The 16,211-nt window shown below is 39.6% G+C and overlaps 1 protein-coding gene across 1 annotated transcript in view; it reads left to right on the plus strand.

Annotated features, from left to right (window-relative positions):
- LOC121514813 (RNA polymerase II elongation factor ELL) overlaps nt 1–16,211 on the plus strand; it is a 45,100-nt gene that overhangs the window by 21,304 nt on the left and 7,585 nt on the right. Inside the window, exons 3-8 of the mRNA XM_041795172.1 lie at nt 4,163–4,290; nt 5,492–5,646; nt 9,213–9,454; nt 10,060–10,184; nt 13,787–13,901; nt 15,442–15,898. Coding sequence (XP_041651106.1) covers nt 4,163–4,290; nt 5,492–5,646; nt 9,213–9,454; nt 10,060–10,184; nt 13,787–13,901; nt 15,442–15,898 — 1,222 coding nt within the window. The remainder of the gene's footprint in view (nt 1–4,162; nt 4,291–5,491; nt 5,647–9,212; nt 9,455–10,059; nt 10,185–13,786; nt 13,902–15,441; nt 15,899–16,211) is intronic.

Consider the following 16,211-nt stretch of genomic DNA (forward strand, 5'->3'; position numbering starts at 1 on the left):
TGCATGGATGACACTACAATTTGATTCCACAGCATTGAAATGATTACTACATTTGTGGTTAATAAACGTAAGCAGTCAGCTTCATTATAAGATAAATGGATGAACTATGTAACACACTTAAGGTCTGATTTTTTTTAAATGAATATTTTTTTTGTAAAAGCAAGATTACTACCTACTAGTATGACTGTTTTCTTTATGCTTAGTTTTTTCCTCCAGCTGTCCACTGAAGTGAGTGACTGATGTCATACGGTACCCTTGATGCCTGAATTGTTGACATTAGGCTGCTATGCTTGGTTGTCAGTTATGTCAGAGGTATTTGGGAGCCATGAGAGTAACAAAATATGATTAGCCAGAGAGATGAGAGTGGTCTGGCTTCAGACTATACCTCTCTGAAGGCCACTGTTACAGACAGTTGGTTTGATACACCATATATCTTAGAATGGAAGTGCCGGTACAGATTTTTGTTTAAATTCAACTTTCTTCACTAACAAAGTCTGGCAGTTACATTCATGAAATAAATACATTGCAAACGTTACAAACTAAGAAACATTTCATGTGTGGCTCACTTTAGCTTCGTTAGCTTAAGCTAAAGCTAAGAAAGTTGCACTAGCTACTAGCTTTGTGAGCTTAGCCTTAGCTACATTAGCTATGTAGCTACATTAGCTCATAGCTCTGTTATCTGTGTAAGCTATGCTTGCTGTGTTAGAATGTTTTCATGGAGCACAAGCTTTTTTCCTGTAAGCAGACTGTTTGCTGTATGAAATGTTTCTGTAATCAGGCTTTGCAGGTTTTTGGTTTTTGGTATCCTAAACATTACCTTAACCCTTATCCTAACCCTAAACAGAAGTACAATCTGATTTTATTTTTAAAGTTTTAGTGTGTATACAATGTATACAAAAGCTCCCTGACTATGTAGCTGTCCATGTGAATACCTCTTTGTTAAGTGTTTCAAATGTCAAAACATGCTCATTAGACTACACAAAGAGGCGAGTGTTTTTATTTATTTATTTTTTTCAACATGTCATTTGGTTGAAAGTTGCAAGTAAAGAAGATCAAGCTTCAAATCATCATACTGGCATTTGCTGGTTAGCTTTAGCATAGACCATTCAGGGCTTCTGTTTGAAATGCAACATTGTTATTAAATAATGCAGTATTCTAATGCTTAAGGCTTTCTAAATGTTACATGTAGAGATTGTGCACTACACAGATTATCATGGGGAATTTGTGGACATAAGTATTTTTTAGCTTTGGCATCCAGGGAGTATGCTCCTTTGCCATCAATGCGGGGGCAGGACTGAGCAGGACCGGTTTTGTGGCGTCACTTACTGTACACAGTGTGTTAAGGCAGCAGGTAATTTCTAAAGAATTCACAGGGCAGGGGTTGTGACATTTAAATCATACAACCACTAGAAGTTAATGTGCAACTTCATCACCTTTTCTTCTCAACAGTATGTTATTTTCACTTTTTTGGTTTTACTTTGAATACATCCAATTACACACCTGCCATCTTGAATTTACTTCACACTGGGATAGGGATGCACAATATTGGATTTTTGCCGATATCCGATATGCTGATATTTATAGATTCATTTTAGCCAATACCGATATCGATACCGATATTTAAATATGCTCTTTGGACAAGAAATTTCAGTCCTTTGGACACACTTTGAGGTTTGAGGATGACCAAGAAAACAAACTTTAGTCCTTAAAAAACACTTGAAAGTTTAAAGAATGAGGATAAATAAAGAAATAGATCTATACTGACATAGGTCTGTTAGTTCAGCCTAAAATTCCACTAATTTATCAGTATATATAGACAAAATTTACTGTCGATAAATGCTGAAATACACAGACAAAATATCGGATGTAAATATCAGCAGAAATTTTGATATCTGCCAATCCGATATTTGCCTTTGTAAGCTAATATCTGCCAATACCGATATCAGACCGATAATATCATGCATCCCTACACTGGGAGACATTTTGAATAAGAAACTCAGTAAGATTTCAGAAGCTAGCTGTCTTTTTTTCTCATGATTTTCAGGAATGCATGGGTAAACAGCACATGGGAAGTGGCTGCTTATCAGCAGAAATATATCTGCCATCAGACAAAGTATTTTAACAGCTATTCTTCAGAGTACGGATCGTAATTTGAGACACTACTGTTTTGAATGGAGAAAAATGAAGAAAAAGGATATTTAAAGGAGGAACCTGTGGGCAGATTTTGTTAGTGTTTAGTAGAGCTGGCTGTTGTCCTATTAAGCTTTTTTTTTTTTTGCTGTTCTAAACTATCTCTAGGGGCGAAGGTGAAAAATTCCAGTCCTCAAAATGTCAAACTTTTCCCTTGAGTTCTGCTTTAACTGCTTTAACGTCTGGGTTTGTTAAGCAGACAGACTCTCCCTCAACAGTCAGAAACTGGGGACCAACGGGTTAAATGACATATGGTTATGAAGCTTGAGAAGGAAGCTGTGAATAAAACGGGGCGACCTCTGAACAGTCTGACCTGAGTGACATTGATTAGAATTAGAATGTGAAGTGTGCACAGTGGCATGGACGAGGCTGACAGGAAGGTCTAATGCATGGCTGGAGGGGGCTCTTAGTGCTGCCATCGACTGAAAAGAGGGGGCTAGTGGCACTATTGCGATGCTAAACGTGTAAATGTGCACTCTCATCTCACGACATGTTAACGCTTTTGTTTGACAGCTCTGCCATTTAAAAACAAATTTAAATGCACTTCTTCTTCTTCTCTGCTTTTCTGTATGGCTATAACCTCATTTTAGAGACTTGTTGCTTCTAATTTTGGTCAAGGCGGCCACTGCTTCCCTTAAAGTAATAGGTCCTGAGGACACGGCTCACCTCTTGTTCCCACTCACTTTGATGCTTTTTTGGTTGATGGTACTGAATTAGCGTAAAACCCAAAGCAGGCATATGCAGGACTCTGCTTTCTAGCGTCATGTGAACGCTCAGACATAAATAGGTCAGAATTAATGGTCAGCTGTGTGTCTCAAGTGTCCGTGGCCTTGTAGGCTGCTTTTTGTGTTGACATGGGTGGGCCTGTGCACATGAAGGAAAGCTGGAGGCTGATGGGGGCAGGGTGAATGGCATGCGTTAGGTTTTAGGAGAGGAGGAGAAGGAGGAGGGGTGTGGAGGAAAGGAGCCGTTCATTGGCTGTGTTTAAAAAAATGCTTATGGCTTTGCTGCATGACTGGGCATTTGTGACAGCTATAGTCTTTCCTGCCACATCTGCCAGGGACACTGTGCTCTCAGACAGTCAGCTTATAATCAATCACTGACGACTGATAATAACTAAAGGGGCTGCTTCAGGTCTGTCTGACTGACATTTTTTGAAACTTAAAAAAAAAACCCCTGTGTGCTCTGGCCTGCAGTGGAACTGCTTTTAAATGAGTGAAAGATCAACATGTACATACAACCATTTACAAAAGATGGGTTATCATCTTTGACCTGCTAAATTAAGGATAAACTATCAACAAAATGCACAGGTTTCTAATTTCAGCCTTAAACTCAGCTACAGGTGGTGATAAAAAGCTCTGCAACCAAAAGTGTTCAAAGGGCCGTGTAGCCTGTCAGGTAATGACTTTCTATGTCATCCTGTCCCTTTAATAGAAGTAGGTTTTTGGGTCATTTTATGTAACATATTACGCCCCTAACTGAGATAGACTTCACTCAGTGGCCTTGTTTGTTGCTACGGAGTCATGGGCAGTCTGACAGGAGAGGAGGTTATCTGCACTATTATTGTGTTTTGCCTTTCAGACTGACTCCTCCCATGACTGGCTGCAGGTCATCCTCACTGACCTGGGAGGTCTTACGTTGCTTCTTTGATTGGCTGAAGTGGGAGATTATTTAGGTCACATTTATTGCCTGGGAAGATAATGTTCTAATTATTTTTATTGAGAAATTCTGCCTTGATGATTTACATCATCAAATGTTTCCTTCTTTGAGATTAGGCTGAATCAGATTATCGTAGAGAGACAAAAACATGCTCATTGCATAACACTCCACTCAAATTAGCAGTGCTACAGAACGCTGTAAATCAAAGGTTAAAAATACCACATATAACTTACGCAAACACACACACACACATGACTTTTCATGCTGTATTTATCACTGTTGCTACTAACTTCAAACTTTTTTCTCTTTGTAGTATATAAAGATCCCAGCACCGACCCCTGAATCCCCCGATGGCTTCAGAATCTTCTCCTTCTACCTGTCCAGTGACAGCAAAGACAAGCCTCAGTCCAGCTTTGACTGCATTCACCAGTATGTCTCAGGGTAAGCAGCACAAATAACTCTTTCTACAGTCAACCACAATTGAAATTGGAAGTAAATTTAGAGTCAGGCAGAGACCGCAGGGCATTAGCGAACAGTGGCCTCTCTCTCTCTTCAATACTACACAACAGAGTACCACTGCCTGCCTACATTTAAAAATATAAAACATTCAGTGCATTCAGAAAGTTTTCAGACCCAACTCACTTTTTCAATTTGGTTATGTTACAGCCTGATGCTACAGTTGATTACAGTCATATTTATTCGCATTGATCTACACTCAGTACCCCATCGTGACAAAGTGAAAACAAATGTTTTATTTCTACAGATGTATTAAAATAAAAAACTTTGACATAAGTGTTCAGACCCTCTGCAACAACCCTTGAAATGCAGCACAAGTGCTTCCCATATCCCTTATTCTTTGCTGAGATGTTTCAACACCTTGATTGTAGTCCAACGGAGGTGAATTAAATTGAATGGGCATGATTTGGAAAGGCACACACCTTACCATCACTGTAACACTCCATTGATCTGGGCAGAATTGCTTGATATAAGTCTCTCTTCGGTGCAAAACACGTGAAAGCTCAGATCAGTGTAGGGCTGCAGTGATGGTTGTCTTTCTGGAACTTTGTCCCATCCCCACACAGGATCTCTGGAGCTCAGTGAGAGTGACCATCAGGTTCTTGGTCACCTCTCTTACTAAGGCCTTTCTCCTCCAATGGTTCAGTTTGGGCAGGTGACCAGCTCTTGTAAGGGTCCTAGTATTGCCAAACTTCTTCCATTTGAGAATTACGAAGGCTACTGTCAAAAACATCTCAACAAAGATCAAGAGAAATGGGAGGTACCTGAGCTACATTTCAAGTGTTGTTGCAAAGGGTATGAATACTTATGTCACCAGTAATTACTGAGAACAGAGAGGTAGTGTTTGTTGCCATGCGTGTTTAAATAGTTGGTTAAATGGTCAATCTGAAGCTGCTTTATTTGTACCACAGGCTTCAAGTCTTAATAATGCATCAACACAGGGCTAGGGTGTGCATGCAGTCAAAAGTTACAGAACCAGTTTTGTGTGTCAGACAGCCCAAAAATATGACAGAAAGAAATGCGTAAAACTTCTTCTTACAAACAGCAGTTAACATGAGCAAATCCAGAGCATTTGTCGGACTGAACTCTCAAGACCTCTTTCTTCTTTTTTCTCCCATTCTTACAGGGAGGGCAGGGACCACCTGGAGGGCCAGGGCAGCATCCAGGACAAGATCACAGTTTGTGCCACGGATGACTCCTACCAGACGACCCGAGAGCGCATGTCTCAGGTGGAGAAGGACATCTGGAGCCGTTCAGCGATTGAAATCAAACCAGGGCCGAGTAAGCTTCTCCCTAATAACTGTATCCATGCTCTGTTTTATTTTCCTGCCTCAGTTGTAGCCTTGAAGCACGTAGGGATGAAGGCAAGATAACAGGAGGGTTTTCATGTTCCCAGAAAGCTTCTGAACTGTCGCTTCTCACCACTTTATCCTGCTGGTAATTGCCATATGGTGTGGAAGTTATCACATAATTGATCAAAGTGCTGCGTTGCAATTATTCGTGCGAGAGAGATGCCGCTCTTTCTTGTAATTCCTCTTTCATTCTGACCAGATTGCTCAGGCACTGTGCCAGCTTGTCTGCCGGCAGCATTAGTATGATTGAGTTTGCCTGAAGTATGTGCTAACAGGTCTCTTGCAGATTAAGTTTTTCCTGAAATGTAATTACATGACTGGAATTTAATTTAATTTGATTTGATAAAGTGTATCATCGACAAAAGTGGTCACATTAGCACGGAGGGATCTGAATCATACCTCTCTTTTAGTAACTTTATTTTGGAGTAAATGAAGTTCAAATTGACCGTGCCGAAGCCAGGCTTTGTTACACTTAGAAGTCCTGAGTGAACTGTGTAGATTATATTTTATGAATGGAAAAATGATGTTGAAGGTAACTGCTGTTGGAACTTGCTCCTACACATTACATGCTTTGTTTTGCTGCTGAAATACATTCTTAAAATAAATAAAACCTATCATGCACGTTATTCATCAAAAACATGTTGTTAGAGGAAAACCATTTTACTTGAACATGACTTTCAAAGCAAATAAGTGGACCCCTCTGTTTGAGAAAGAGAAATAAATAAGTTATGGATCATAGTATATGCCATACACAGTGGTGCGCACAGTTGTTTTGTGGTGACTGACTGTCTTTTTATGGTACAGTAATTCTATGCCCATCAGAAAAAATGTCCATAGACCGACTTAGAATTACAGGTTTCAGAGCAGAAAAATGTTCACCATTTTAGATAATAATGTAGGACTTAGAGTTCAGCTGGATTTAGGAGAAAAGAGGCATCGACAGGTTGGCAACTCAGAGTATCTAAACCAGGTGTTGTACAAGTAATTCTGGAAACTTTTTACTCTTCATGATAATCTGACCAACTTCTGCAAAAATATATATCTAAGACTGACCTTTGCTCATAATGCTTCAAAGTATCTCAGTTAACTTCAGTGAAACATCATTGTCACTTCGAAAAGTCAGCTGCATTGAGAGTCTTCCTTCAAGCTTCTTTATTTTATTATAACGTCAAACAATGGCTCTAGTCGCTGCTTGTTTGAAACGTGGCTGTGCAGGTTGTTTCAGTGTGGGATATTATCCCAAAATCTTGATGATGCTGAAACAAGCTCCTGCAAGACTTGCACAGAAAAAAACAAAATGACGAATCATCCAGGGACTGCAGTTTCCCAACAAATCATTTATTCACCAATGATTTTAAAGTATGAATATGTTCAGGCTGATATCAGGTTTTCCCCAACAGCACTAAAATGGTTTGCAAATTATTGAAGTGGTAGAAAGCAAAGTGAATGGTCTGTTGTGTAGTTTTGTGAATTGGTGTCCCACAAGGGTCCATATTGGACCTGATTTTATTCATTATCTATATCAGTGGTTCTCAACTGGTCGAGCCTTGGGACCCACCATCAACTTCCCATTGAAAATTGCGACCCAAATTTCTGATCTTTTTTCATCAATCAGGCTTATCTAATGAAAAATATCCCAGCTTGAACCTAAAAAATTCAAAACATGTCACAAATCAAATATGAGAGGCTAAAAAAGCTTGTTTTGTAAGCGTTTATTGACATTTTGATGCAATTTTATTTCCAGGAACACATTTGAAACCCACTGAAAAGGGCTCCGCGACCCACTTTTGGGCCCTGACTCACCAGTTGAGAACCACTGATCTATATAAAAGAGTCGTGTATGAATGTCAATGACACAACAGTAAATGACGAAAAGTAAATATGCATCGTTGTCTTCCTTAGAAAGTGCAACAAATAAGCTACAGGCAAACTTAAATGTTGTCCAGAGAAGCCTCTGTGGTTTCAGACTTGTTTGTAATGCCGACAAGACCAAAATGATGTGCTTCTCATGGCCTAAGTCACAAGTTAAAGATAGTGCTCATATTTTTACCTTAACAATGTGAAAACTGAATGTGTTCAATCCTTTAAATATCTGTCTTTAAATCAGCGTATTGATTGTCTTGCAAGAAACGGAGGGTGAAATTGGGTTTCTTCCAGCAAAACACAGTTTTTCTCCCCAGGCAACATTCTTGTCTGCAATTTATTATGGTGATGTTCTTGCATGCTACTTCATCCAAGTTGGTTGGTCTTCCTTGTACAATAGAAGGATGGAACATTGGTATTTTTTTCTATATAAGGCCATTGTACATGAATTACCTTCTTATCAATGTTCTCTACTGACTACAAAAGCTGTCGGTAGCTGTAGCCTTTGTTCCCATGGATTCATCATGTATGAGAATCCTTGAACTTGCTCTGTCTTTGGTCAAAGAGCTTTTAATTTTTTTTCTCTGTCATCTTGTTCTGAGCTGCTGAGTCATCTTAAACTTGAGCACTGCATTAGTTAAGATTTTAAAGCCAGAGTTAGGGAACCTGTGATCAGTGTATGCACATGCTTTCCTACTGAAAGCTGATGACTTGTTGATTGATGTAACCTTTTTTTATGTTCTGTTTTTTTGTCATGTGTGAAACTTATGTTGCTATCTTAGCCAGAACTGACTTGTAAAAGAGATTTTTGTATGTCAATGGAAATACTCCTGGTTAAATAAAGGTAAAATAAATAAAAACAATCATTCACTGGTAAACTATTGTGAAACATAGTGTTTATATATGTTACTTGTACTGTATAAGTCCTTGTGGAAGCGCCATTAGCCTTCGACCTATAGAAACCTCCAAAGTATGGCTTAAAGTTGTAATGAGATTAAGGTAGATATCTATAAGCACTGCCTGTCTGGTCCAACAGATTTAGTACTGCAACAGGAAGAAAAGGGCCTCTCTGTGTTGGTTGCTTTAGTTTCCATGCTCCTCTGTTTACTCAGCAGTCAGCTAACTCTACTGTCAACCACTTTCACTGTTTCCCACTCGCAGCAGCACTGCCTCTGCACGTGAACACAGAAAAATACACAAGCACACAGCAGTGTTTGGACTTCTTTTGTGTGTATATGGATGTTTTAGACTTGGATAAAAGTTCAGCACACTCACTGTACCTCTTGTGTGCATAATGCAGATTGCATGACAGCACAAAGATACAATGCAGATAAAATGTGTCTTTCAAAACAAGGGTGTGATTTGTATAACTAGCCTGAGGACTGGATTAGGAATGATATGCTGTCTGTGCTATTACAAGAGTCTTTCAACCTATGTGAATACTGTTATCAGATCAGTTATTATCTCTGAGCTCTTGTCTAGTTTTGCGTAGGAAAGTGACCATATGGCCATTTAAATTTAATTTTAGATTATCAACTCTTTGGTTCACTATCTCTGCTCTAAAAGTTCTAACCTTATCTACCACAAATGTGACATTAAAACCCTGTTGTGTGTCCCTTTGTTTGATCTTAGGTAAGTGTGTGAAGGTCCAGAGGAAGCAGGGTCTTGTATCAGGCTCAGATAGCAGCAACAGACACTCCCCAAGCAACAAGAGGAGCCTAGTTAGCAGCCCTGTGGCACACCGGCCCCTGAGGGATCGCATCATTCATCTCCTTGCCTTAAAACCCTACAAGAAACCTGAGCTGCTACTGTGGTTGGAGAGGGAGCGGGCGAGTCAAAAGGACAAGGCTGACCTGACCTCAGTGCTGGATGAGGTGAGACATCTGGCACATTGCTGTGTAAACACATTAAACATGCTGGGATGCAGGAAAAAGATTAAGAACAGAAATGTAGCTTTTAGCATGAAGGACTGAACAATAAAGATACATATTTATTTGCTTAAGATACTCATGAAGAGACTGCCACCATATAACTCTGAAAGGTGATGTCAGTACGTTTATTTCCTGTGTTCACACTGCATAAGTGCCCCACGGCAGTCATCTTGTCGTGACTGTGCCGCTGCTGGTAGCTGTAATTAGAGCTGTGCTTTAATTATCTTTGGAGGACAAGATTGTGTTTTGACAGAAGAGGGGTGGAGGTTTTCCTGCAGCTTGGATCTGACTACTTTCAGCACTGAAAGTGCTTGGTTTGGCTGGATTGATCGAAGACAGATTAAACTGTGAAAGAGCGTGGTTTAAGTGTTTACCACAAAAACAATACTGACGCGCTGGAGAAAGGTCGTGTTTTATTTAAATATAAGGTAGAGTTATGCAGCGCAGGTTAACACGGTTTTATGACCTCAGCTGCCCTCTTTCCTGCTGGATTCTCTCCTGCTTTTTGTTGTTTTTTTAACAGTTGAAACCACTGTTTTCTTTTTCAGGTTGCTAAACTAAACCCAAAAGACCACAGCTACTCTCTGAAGGATGATCTCTACAGACACGTTCAGAGAGACTGGCCAGGATATCTGGAGGAGGAGAAGCAGCTCATCCACAGGCTCTTGATCAGGTGAGGATTCATCACAGCTGAACAGATAAAGGGTTAGTCAATGAGTGGGATGATAAATACAAAATGCACAATGTTGTGGATAAACATTTGAACATTTGTGTTCAGATTTTAAGGCAAAAATGCTAAAGATTTGATTACTCTAGTCTCTTCAGTATGTTTTCATTGTCTTAAAATGTGTGTTTTTTATTATTTCAGAGTTTTATATTAAGAATAAGTTATCGCCAGCATGAAGAAAACTCACTATGGAGTTTAAATGAAAACAAAGTTGGAAAAACAAGAGTTGATAGTGAAGCTTTTGTGTGGATTTGACAAACAAGCTCTAACATGTCCATTCCTGTGCTGAGGCAAGGGTATGTAAGGTTAAGTGAAGTTTTGTTGTTATCTTTAGACTTGGGCTTTTTACTTCATCCTATAGTCCCTGTGCTAAATTGAGATAATCTCCTATGGGCTGTGTGGGTTATTTTATGTCCCAAAATATTTTCACCTAATCTCACCGTACTGAGCTTTGACTGGTGAGTACCTTGGGCCTGAAAGTTTTCCTCTTGGGCTTTCTACCAGGGAGCTGTTGTTCTTATCTAGTTTGAATTTGCATGTAGACTTTTTCTTTCAGTCTTAACCAGAGGTTCACAAACTTTTCTGTCTGCATCCAAAATAATGTGCCAGAGGCTTAGAAGCCCCACTGTCCCTCGAGGTGGCTGACAGTGTTGTGCAGTTCATACTGAAAATGAGCTAGCACAAAGTTCAGCGAAAAATGAACTAGCTCGCATTCAAGTTCATTGATCAGAAAATTAACTATTTCATTTATTCAGGTCTTGGAAACTCTGCTTTATGAAAACGATCGTTTATAATGTAGAAAAGGTGCAAAAAAATCTTACATGAAATGAAGGAACATGAAGGCGTTGGATTAACATTGCTGCCCTTAAATAGAAAATTCTGACACAACTTACAGAATTGCTTCAACAGGTAAAAAGTGAATAAAGTTTATTTAACTCAAGTAAATGAGTTACAATTCAAGTTATCTTCTTGCAAATTATTAACCTGAGTTAAATGAACCAAATTCAATTGCTTCTTAACAATTGAAGCAATTCCTTAAAGTTGTTCCAAAATTTTCTACAGTATTGAAAGTGTAAAAGGACACTTTTATAGTGCAGGAGGTGTACTGGACATGTCAGTCTGGTATTAATTGACAACCAGGTTACACAGAGCAGTGCAGTGAGATCTGGCTGCAGCACACTGAGCAGAGAACTTGGTGTACCTCTATGATTAAAAACAGTTGTTCAGTGGCTTCAGACTGAACTGTTCTAATGTTTTGCATTTTTTGAAAAATGAACTGATCTCTTCGCAGTGTCATAAAACGAAAGACAAGAAGACAACAGCCTAAAAACCATAATATGACCTAATAAAGTTAGTAATGGTAGGATAGTCTGCATGCATCTTCAAAGAGCAGCAAACTATAACATTATTTTGTCATGTGCACATTACTTTTATTTTAGCATAAATTTCTCCTAGTGACTAGAATTATATTTCAAACTGAACTGTCATGTTATGCATATCAGGCCAAAACCTTGTATCTCCAAAATCACTACTTTTAAGGGAATGAATAAAACACAGCATTTTTCAATTAATTTAACAATGAATGGTCATAGTCACCATATTTTGACAGTTTTTATTGCTTTAAAATTTGTTAAAACCAACTAACATGCAAAGGATGACCAACAGCACTGATTTATGAAAGAAATCATGTAAATCATATAAAATGGCAAAACAAGGTTTTGGTCCAATGCCAGCAGTATATTTTTACAATAATGGGTAAAAATACCATTCATTTTGAAAGACATCTGGCGACTCCCCCCCTCCTCCTTTGGTGTCTCACAACCCCCCAGGGGTTCTGACCCCACTTTAGGAACCAGTGGTCTACCAATGCGTCACAACCTTTTTCTTTTGGCACCCCCTACTTGTATTGTAAAAAGTGGTGAGCACCCCCCAGGATCAACACAGAGGAAAAAAAGGCATTGCTGTCAAAGATTATGGTGAACTTGAATTGTTTTCAGTTTTCAGTGATAAACACCGATAAAACATGCCAACACACATTTGTCACTACCATTTTATGAACAATCTAGTAAGTATCTCGCCTAGATTTAAGTTAATATATGCAAACCTAATTTTGCAGGTAAAGCCTCATGCCCCCCTTGACACTTTGCCACCCCCCCAGGGGGCCCCAGACCCCAGGGTGGGGACCAGTTGTCTGAACCAGAATCTTTTCCCTAAACTTTTCAACAAGTGTTAGTGTCTTAACAAAAACTTGCCTATCACAGTGCAATAAACCTAATTCTGAAGGTTTAGGCACAAAATCAACAAGGTCAGATTCAGGAAAGGATTTTAGAGTTGAGAACTGTTGTTTCAAATGGGACACAGCTTGCTGTCTCATGGTTGAAAGTCCTCTGACTGTGGGCCCCTTGTTGACAGAACTCCATTTGGAAAAATAATTGTGATTACAGTACAAGTCTGAGAGCGGTATCCATCTTTTCATCCAACTTTCAGCTAGAAAACAAACACGTGTATCGCTTTAAAGTTCTTTCAGACCTTAAGTGACCAGTTTGGGCAGATAATACAGAAAAGACTCTGGGATGGATGCATTTTGACAGTGCTGGCGTTAAAACAGAAGAGCCTCTGAGTTATTGTAGAAGTCTGCTGTGATCATGTTGAAAAGGGGAGCTTCTAAATGACTTCTCCTCTGCTCTGATGAATCTCTTAATGGACACATCAAAGCATTGGAAAATATTCCCCTGCACTGCGTTGCCAAATGGCATTAGCATTTGAAGGTTCAGAGAAGCAAGGCTGAGCTTTTCAGGGTGAGTTTGCTCCCCTCATACGTGTTCACTGTCAGCCAGTAAACATGCAGGCCATGTGCTTCACAAGAGTTGTGGTAAAAGGGCAAGTCCTGTTGGCTGATAGCAAAGCCCCCTCTGTTTACCTCCCCTGCTAAGTGTAAGACGCTTATATTTGTAGTCATGAACTGTTTGCCAAATGTGACAAAAGTGTGACTTCATGTGAGTTCTCTAAACTTCAGATTTTCTTCTTGTAGTTTATTAATATGTCAGACTGGATTCTTCTTCAGGACTCCACTCAAACAGACCTTATTATTAAGAGGGTTGCTTGAATCTACTCGGGGGTGTGACTTCTTGTAAGGTCTGTTTGAGGAAGGAGCTGTAGGAAGCAGATTAACAGAGAATAGGGTTTGGTCCTACAGAGCTTAAATCTGCTGCTATTGTTCTGCTCACTGGACTGTGTTTAGTCTTTGTGGCTGCCTCCTGTTGATCGTATCACCAGAGACACAAAACCAAACACCACATACATTCCCCCCAAAAGCTTTGATATTGTTGAAAAAAGATTGACAGTTTTATAATGTCAATGATTATCCCTTCCGTGCTCTCGCTGCCACCGCTGTCTTTCGCCAGTGTGTCATAATAAATGATAATTGCTCACAGATCTGCCAAGGCAAGCTTTATGACCTACATACTGCCTCTTCCTGTTTAAGTTTACAGGCCATTAACCTCACAGTCACTGTCCGACTAAAGGTGCTGTCATTTTTTTTTCTCTAGGAAACTTCAGCCACTCCACAGTAGCCAGTTAAGAAGCCCCCAGTCCAACCATTCGTTCCACAAAACTCCAGGGGACTCTCCTTCGCAACTCAGCCCTGCCAAGAATCTCTCTGTGGTAATTATTCATCTTCAAGAAATTGAAAATTTTCCCTCTCCTTTTTTTGTTTTCAGACTGAAAATGAACAGGGAATGCTCTCTTTTGCAGATACACATTACTGAAATTCTTTATTTTTTTTAAAGCTCCTGTAAGAGGTTTGAAAATGGGTATGAAACAGACTGAAAATAATACAGACACCTCTACATGAGCAAAGACAAACAACACCATCGCTGTGAAAAAGTATTATTCCTTTGTTATTTTTAATGCTGAATAAGCTCCAGTGGGGTAGGGTCAGGACAGACATTCACAGCATACTGCATAAAACAAACTTTCTTACATATAACACTGCAAAAATTCATGAAACTTTAACTATTAATGACTAAAGTAACTTTTCAAGGAAAGCAAGATTATATTTTTTTGATAATGAAAACATGGAGTGTAGAAAATATGGGATGAATTTTAAGTAAAGTTGGCCGTTTAGTTACTGAAGGGGGCTTTTGAAGCCAATCCTTGGTGGCTGCCAAGTTAATAACCATGCTGAGTCAAAGTCATGTTATCAATCAAGAAACAGACAAAATCTGGAGCTGAGGCTGGTCATAATCCTCCTGACAAAGAGCTACAGCCTGCTGGCTAGCAGTCATTTCATATGCAACCCTAATTACGCATAATGTTTGTTGTACATAAATCAAAACGGACAAGTTAACAATGGAATTTACCCTCGTACAGTGTGCAAATAAAAACACGAGTTATTCAGGTTAATATTGTTTTTAAACCAGGCTGTAAACATGCTTATTTCTGCTGTAAAAAAAACACATTTTGCTCCTGCAGACAGCCTCAAGTGGACACTCAAGGAACTGCAGTTTTGTTGCCCTTCTGTTTTGGCTTTATTTTTAAGCCACTGAGGTTACTGCTTCTTAAAAACCCTTCTCATACATGTACAGGTAAAACATGGGAAAAAGGGTGAGCACTTTGTCAACAAAATCAACACAAAAGCCCTTTACATGAGCTTTAAGTTGAATAGCCTTACTATTGTCTGTAATAAAGGGAGGGGGTTTGACACTCTCTCACTGCCATCTCTTTAAGAGTGAAACATTGCATTTAGAAGCACTACTAAAGTATTTGTTTTTCTTACCAATGAACAAGTACAATTGTAGTTTTTGTCCAGTTTTTGCTCATTTTGCATCACTGAATGAGCTTAAACCCTGCTTCTTAAACCTTTCCCTCAACCTTTAGTTATTCTTAAGAACTATGAAGTGAGTGTTTATACTGTTAAGTGGATATTCCTAGGAGAAAACACCAGGGTATACTGGAGTGGGGCCCTGTTGTTGGCCTCTGTTTTGTTTTGTGTCAACAGTTTGTGAGGCTAAGCTACCAAAGAAAAGACCTATTACTTCATCATAACAGTGTGATCCAAAGAGGAGGAAATAAAGCTAATGTTGCAATGAGGACAGCACTTAAGGCTGTAGGCAAGAAGGCTTATTGGATCTCTGAAAATATGAAATCAAAGAGAAAACTTTGCACTGAAGTTCTTTTTATACTCTCTTTTTCCCCTCGTTAGAAACGCCCGCTGCCCACGGACCCTTCCCACTGCCAGACCCCCAAAAAACAAAGACTGTTAGACCAGAGTTTGCCTCTGCAGTCGCCCTCTCATGGAGACTACGGCACCAATGGGGTTTGTAGCTCCTCTGGTCACGGAAACTCCAGTGTACACATCAAACTGGATTTTGACAAAACCAACAATCATCTCCAGGGGAGCCCGAATCGTCTTTACTCACCACACAAACTCAGCACATCTTTTACCATCCCCAAACTGGAGAGGTCAGAGCCAGCTCCTCCTGCACCCAGCCCAAAGCATGCACGCACAAACAACACCATCTGCACAGACCAGCAGTTCAACAACGGGCTACATAAAAAGAAAAAATCCAAAAAGCACAAAGACAAGGAACGAGAGCGCTTAAAACCAGACTGGATTGAGACCAGTCCAGACCAGAAGCAGAACCTAGAAAACTTTAAAGGTAAATGGCTTCTCTTGAATGTTTTGACCTTTTGTATGTCCTCATGTACTATTTTGAGTCATTTTTATAGTTTTTAGTTTAATAATAACATTTTCAGCTTTATTTGGCTAAAAAGGGAAGTGAATCCTGGTGTTTGAGTTAATGTTGGTGCTGGAAGTCCAGAAAAATCAACGTATTTGAGAAACAGAGAGAGTTGTGAGGCCTTTAACACTTTCCCCGCCCTCGTGTCCTCATTGCTCGCTCCGGTCTGTTGATGATTGACTGAGAAACAGCTGGCTGACCTACGGTCGAGCGAGTCAGCAGGCAGTGCTGC

Source organism: Cheilinus undulatus, linkage group 9 (assembly GCF_018320785.1).
Source record: "Cheilinus undulatus linkage group 9, ASM1832078v1, whole genome shotgun sequence".
Taxonomy (NCBI): domain Eukaryota; kingdom Metazoa; phylum Chordata; class Actinopteri; order Labriformes; family Labridae; genus Cheilinus; species Cheilinus undulatus.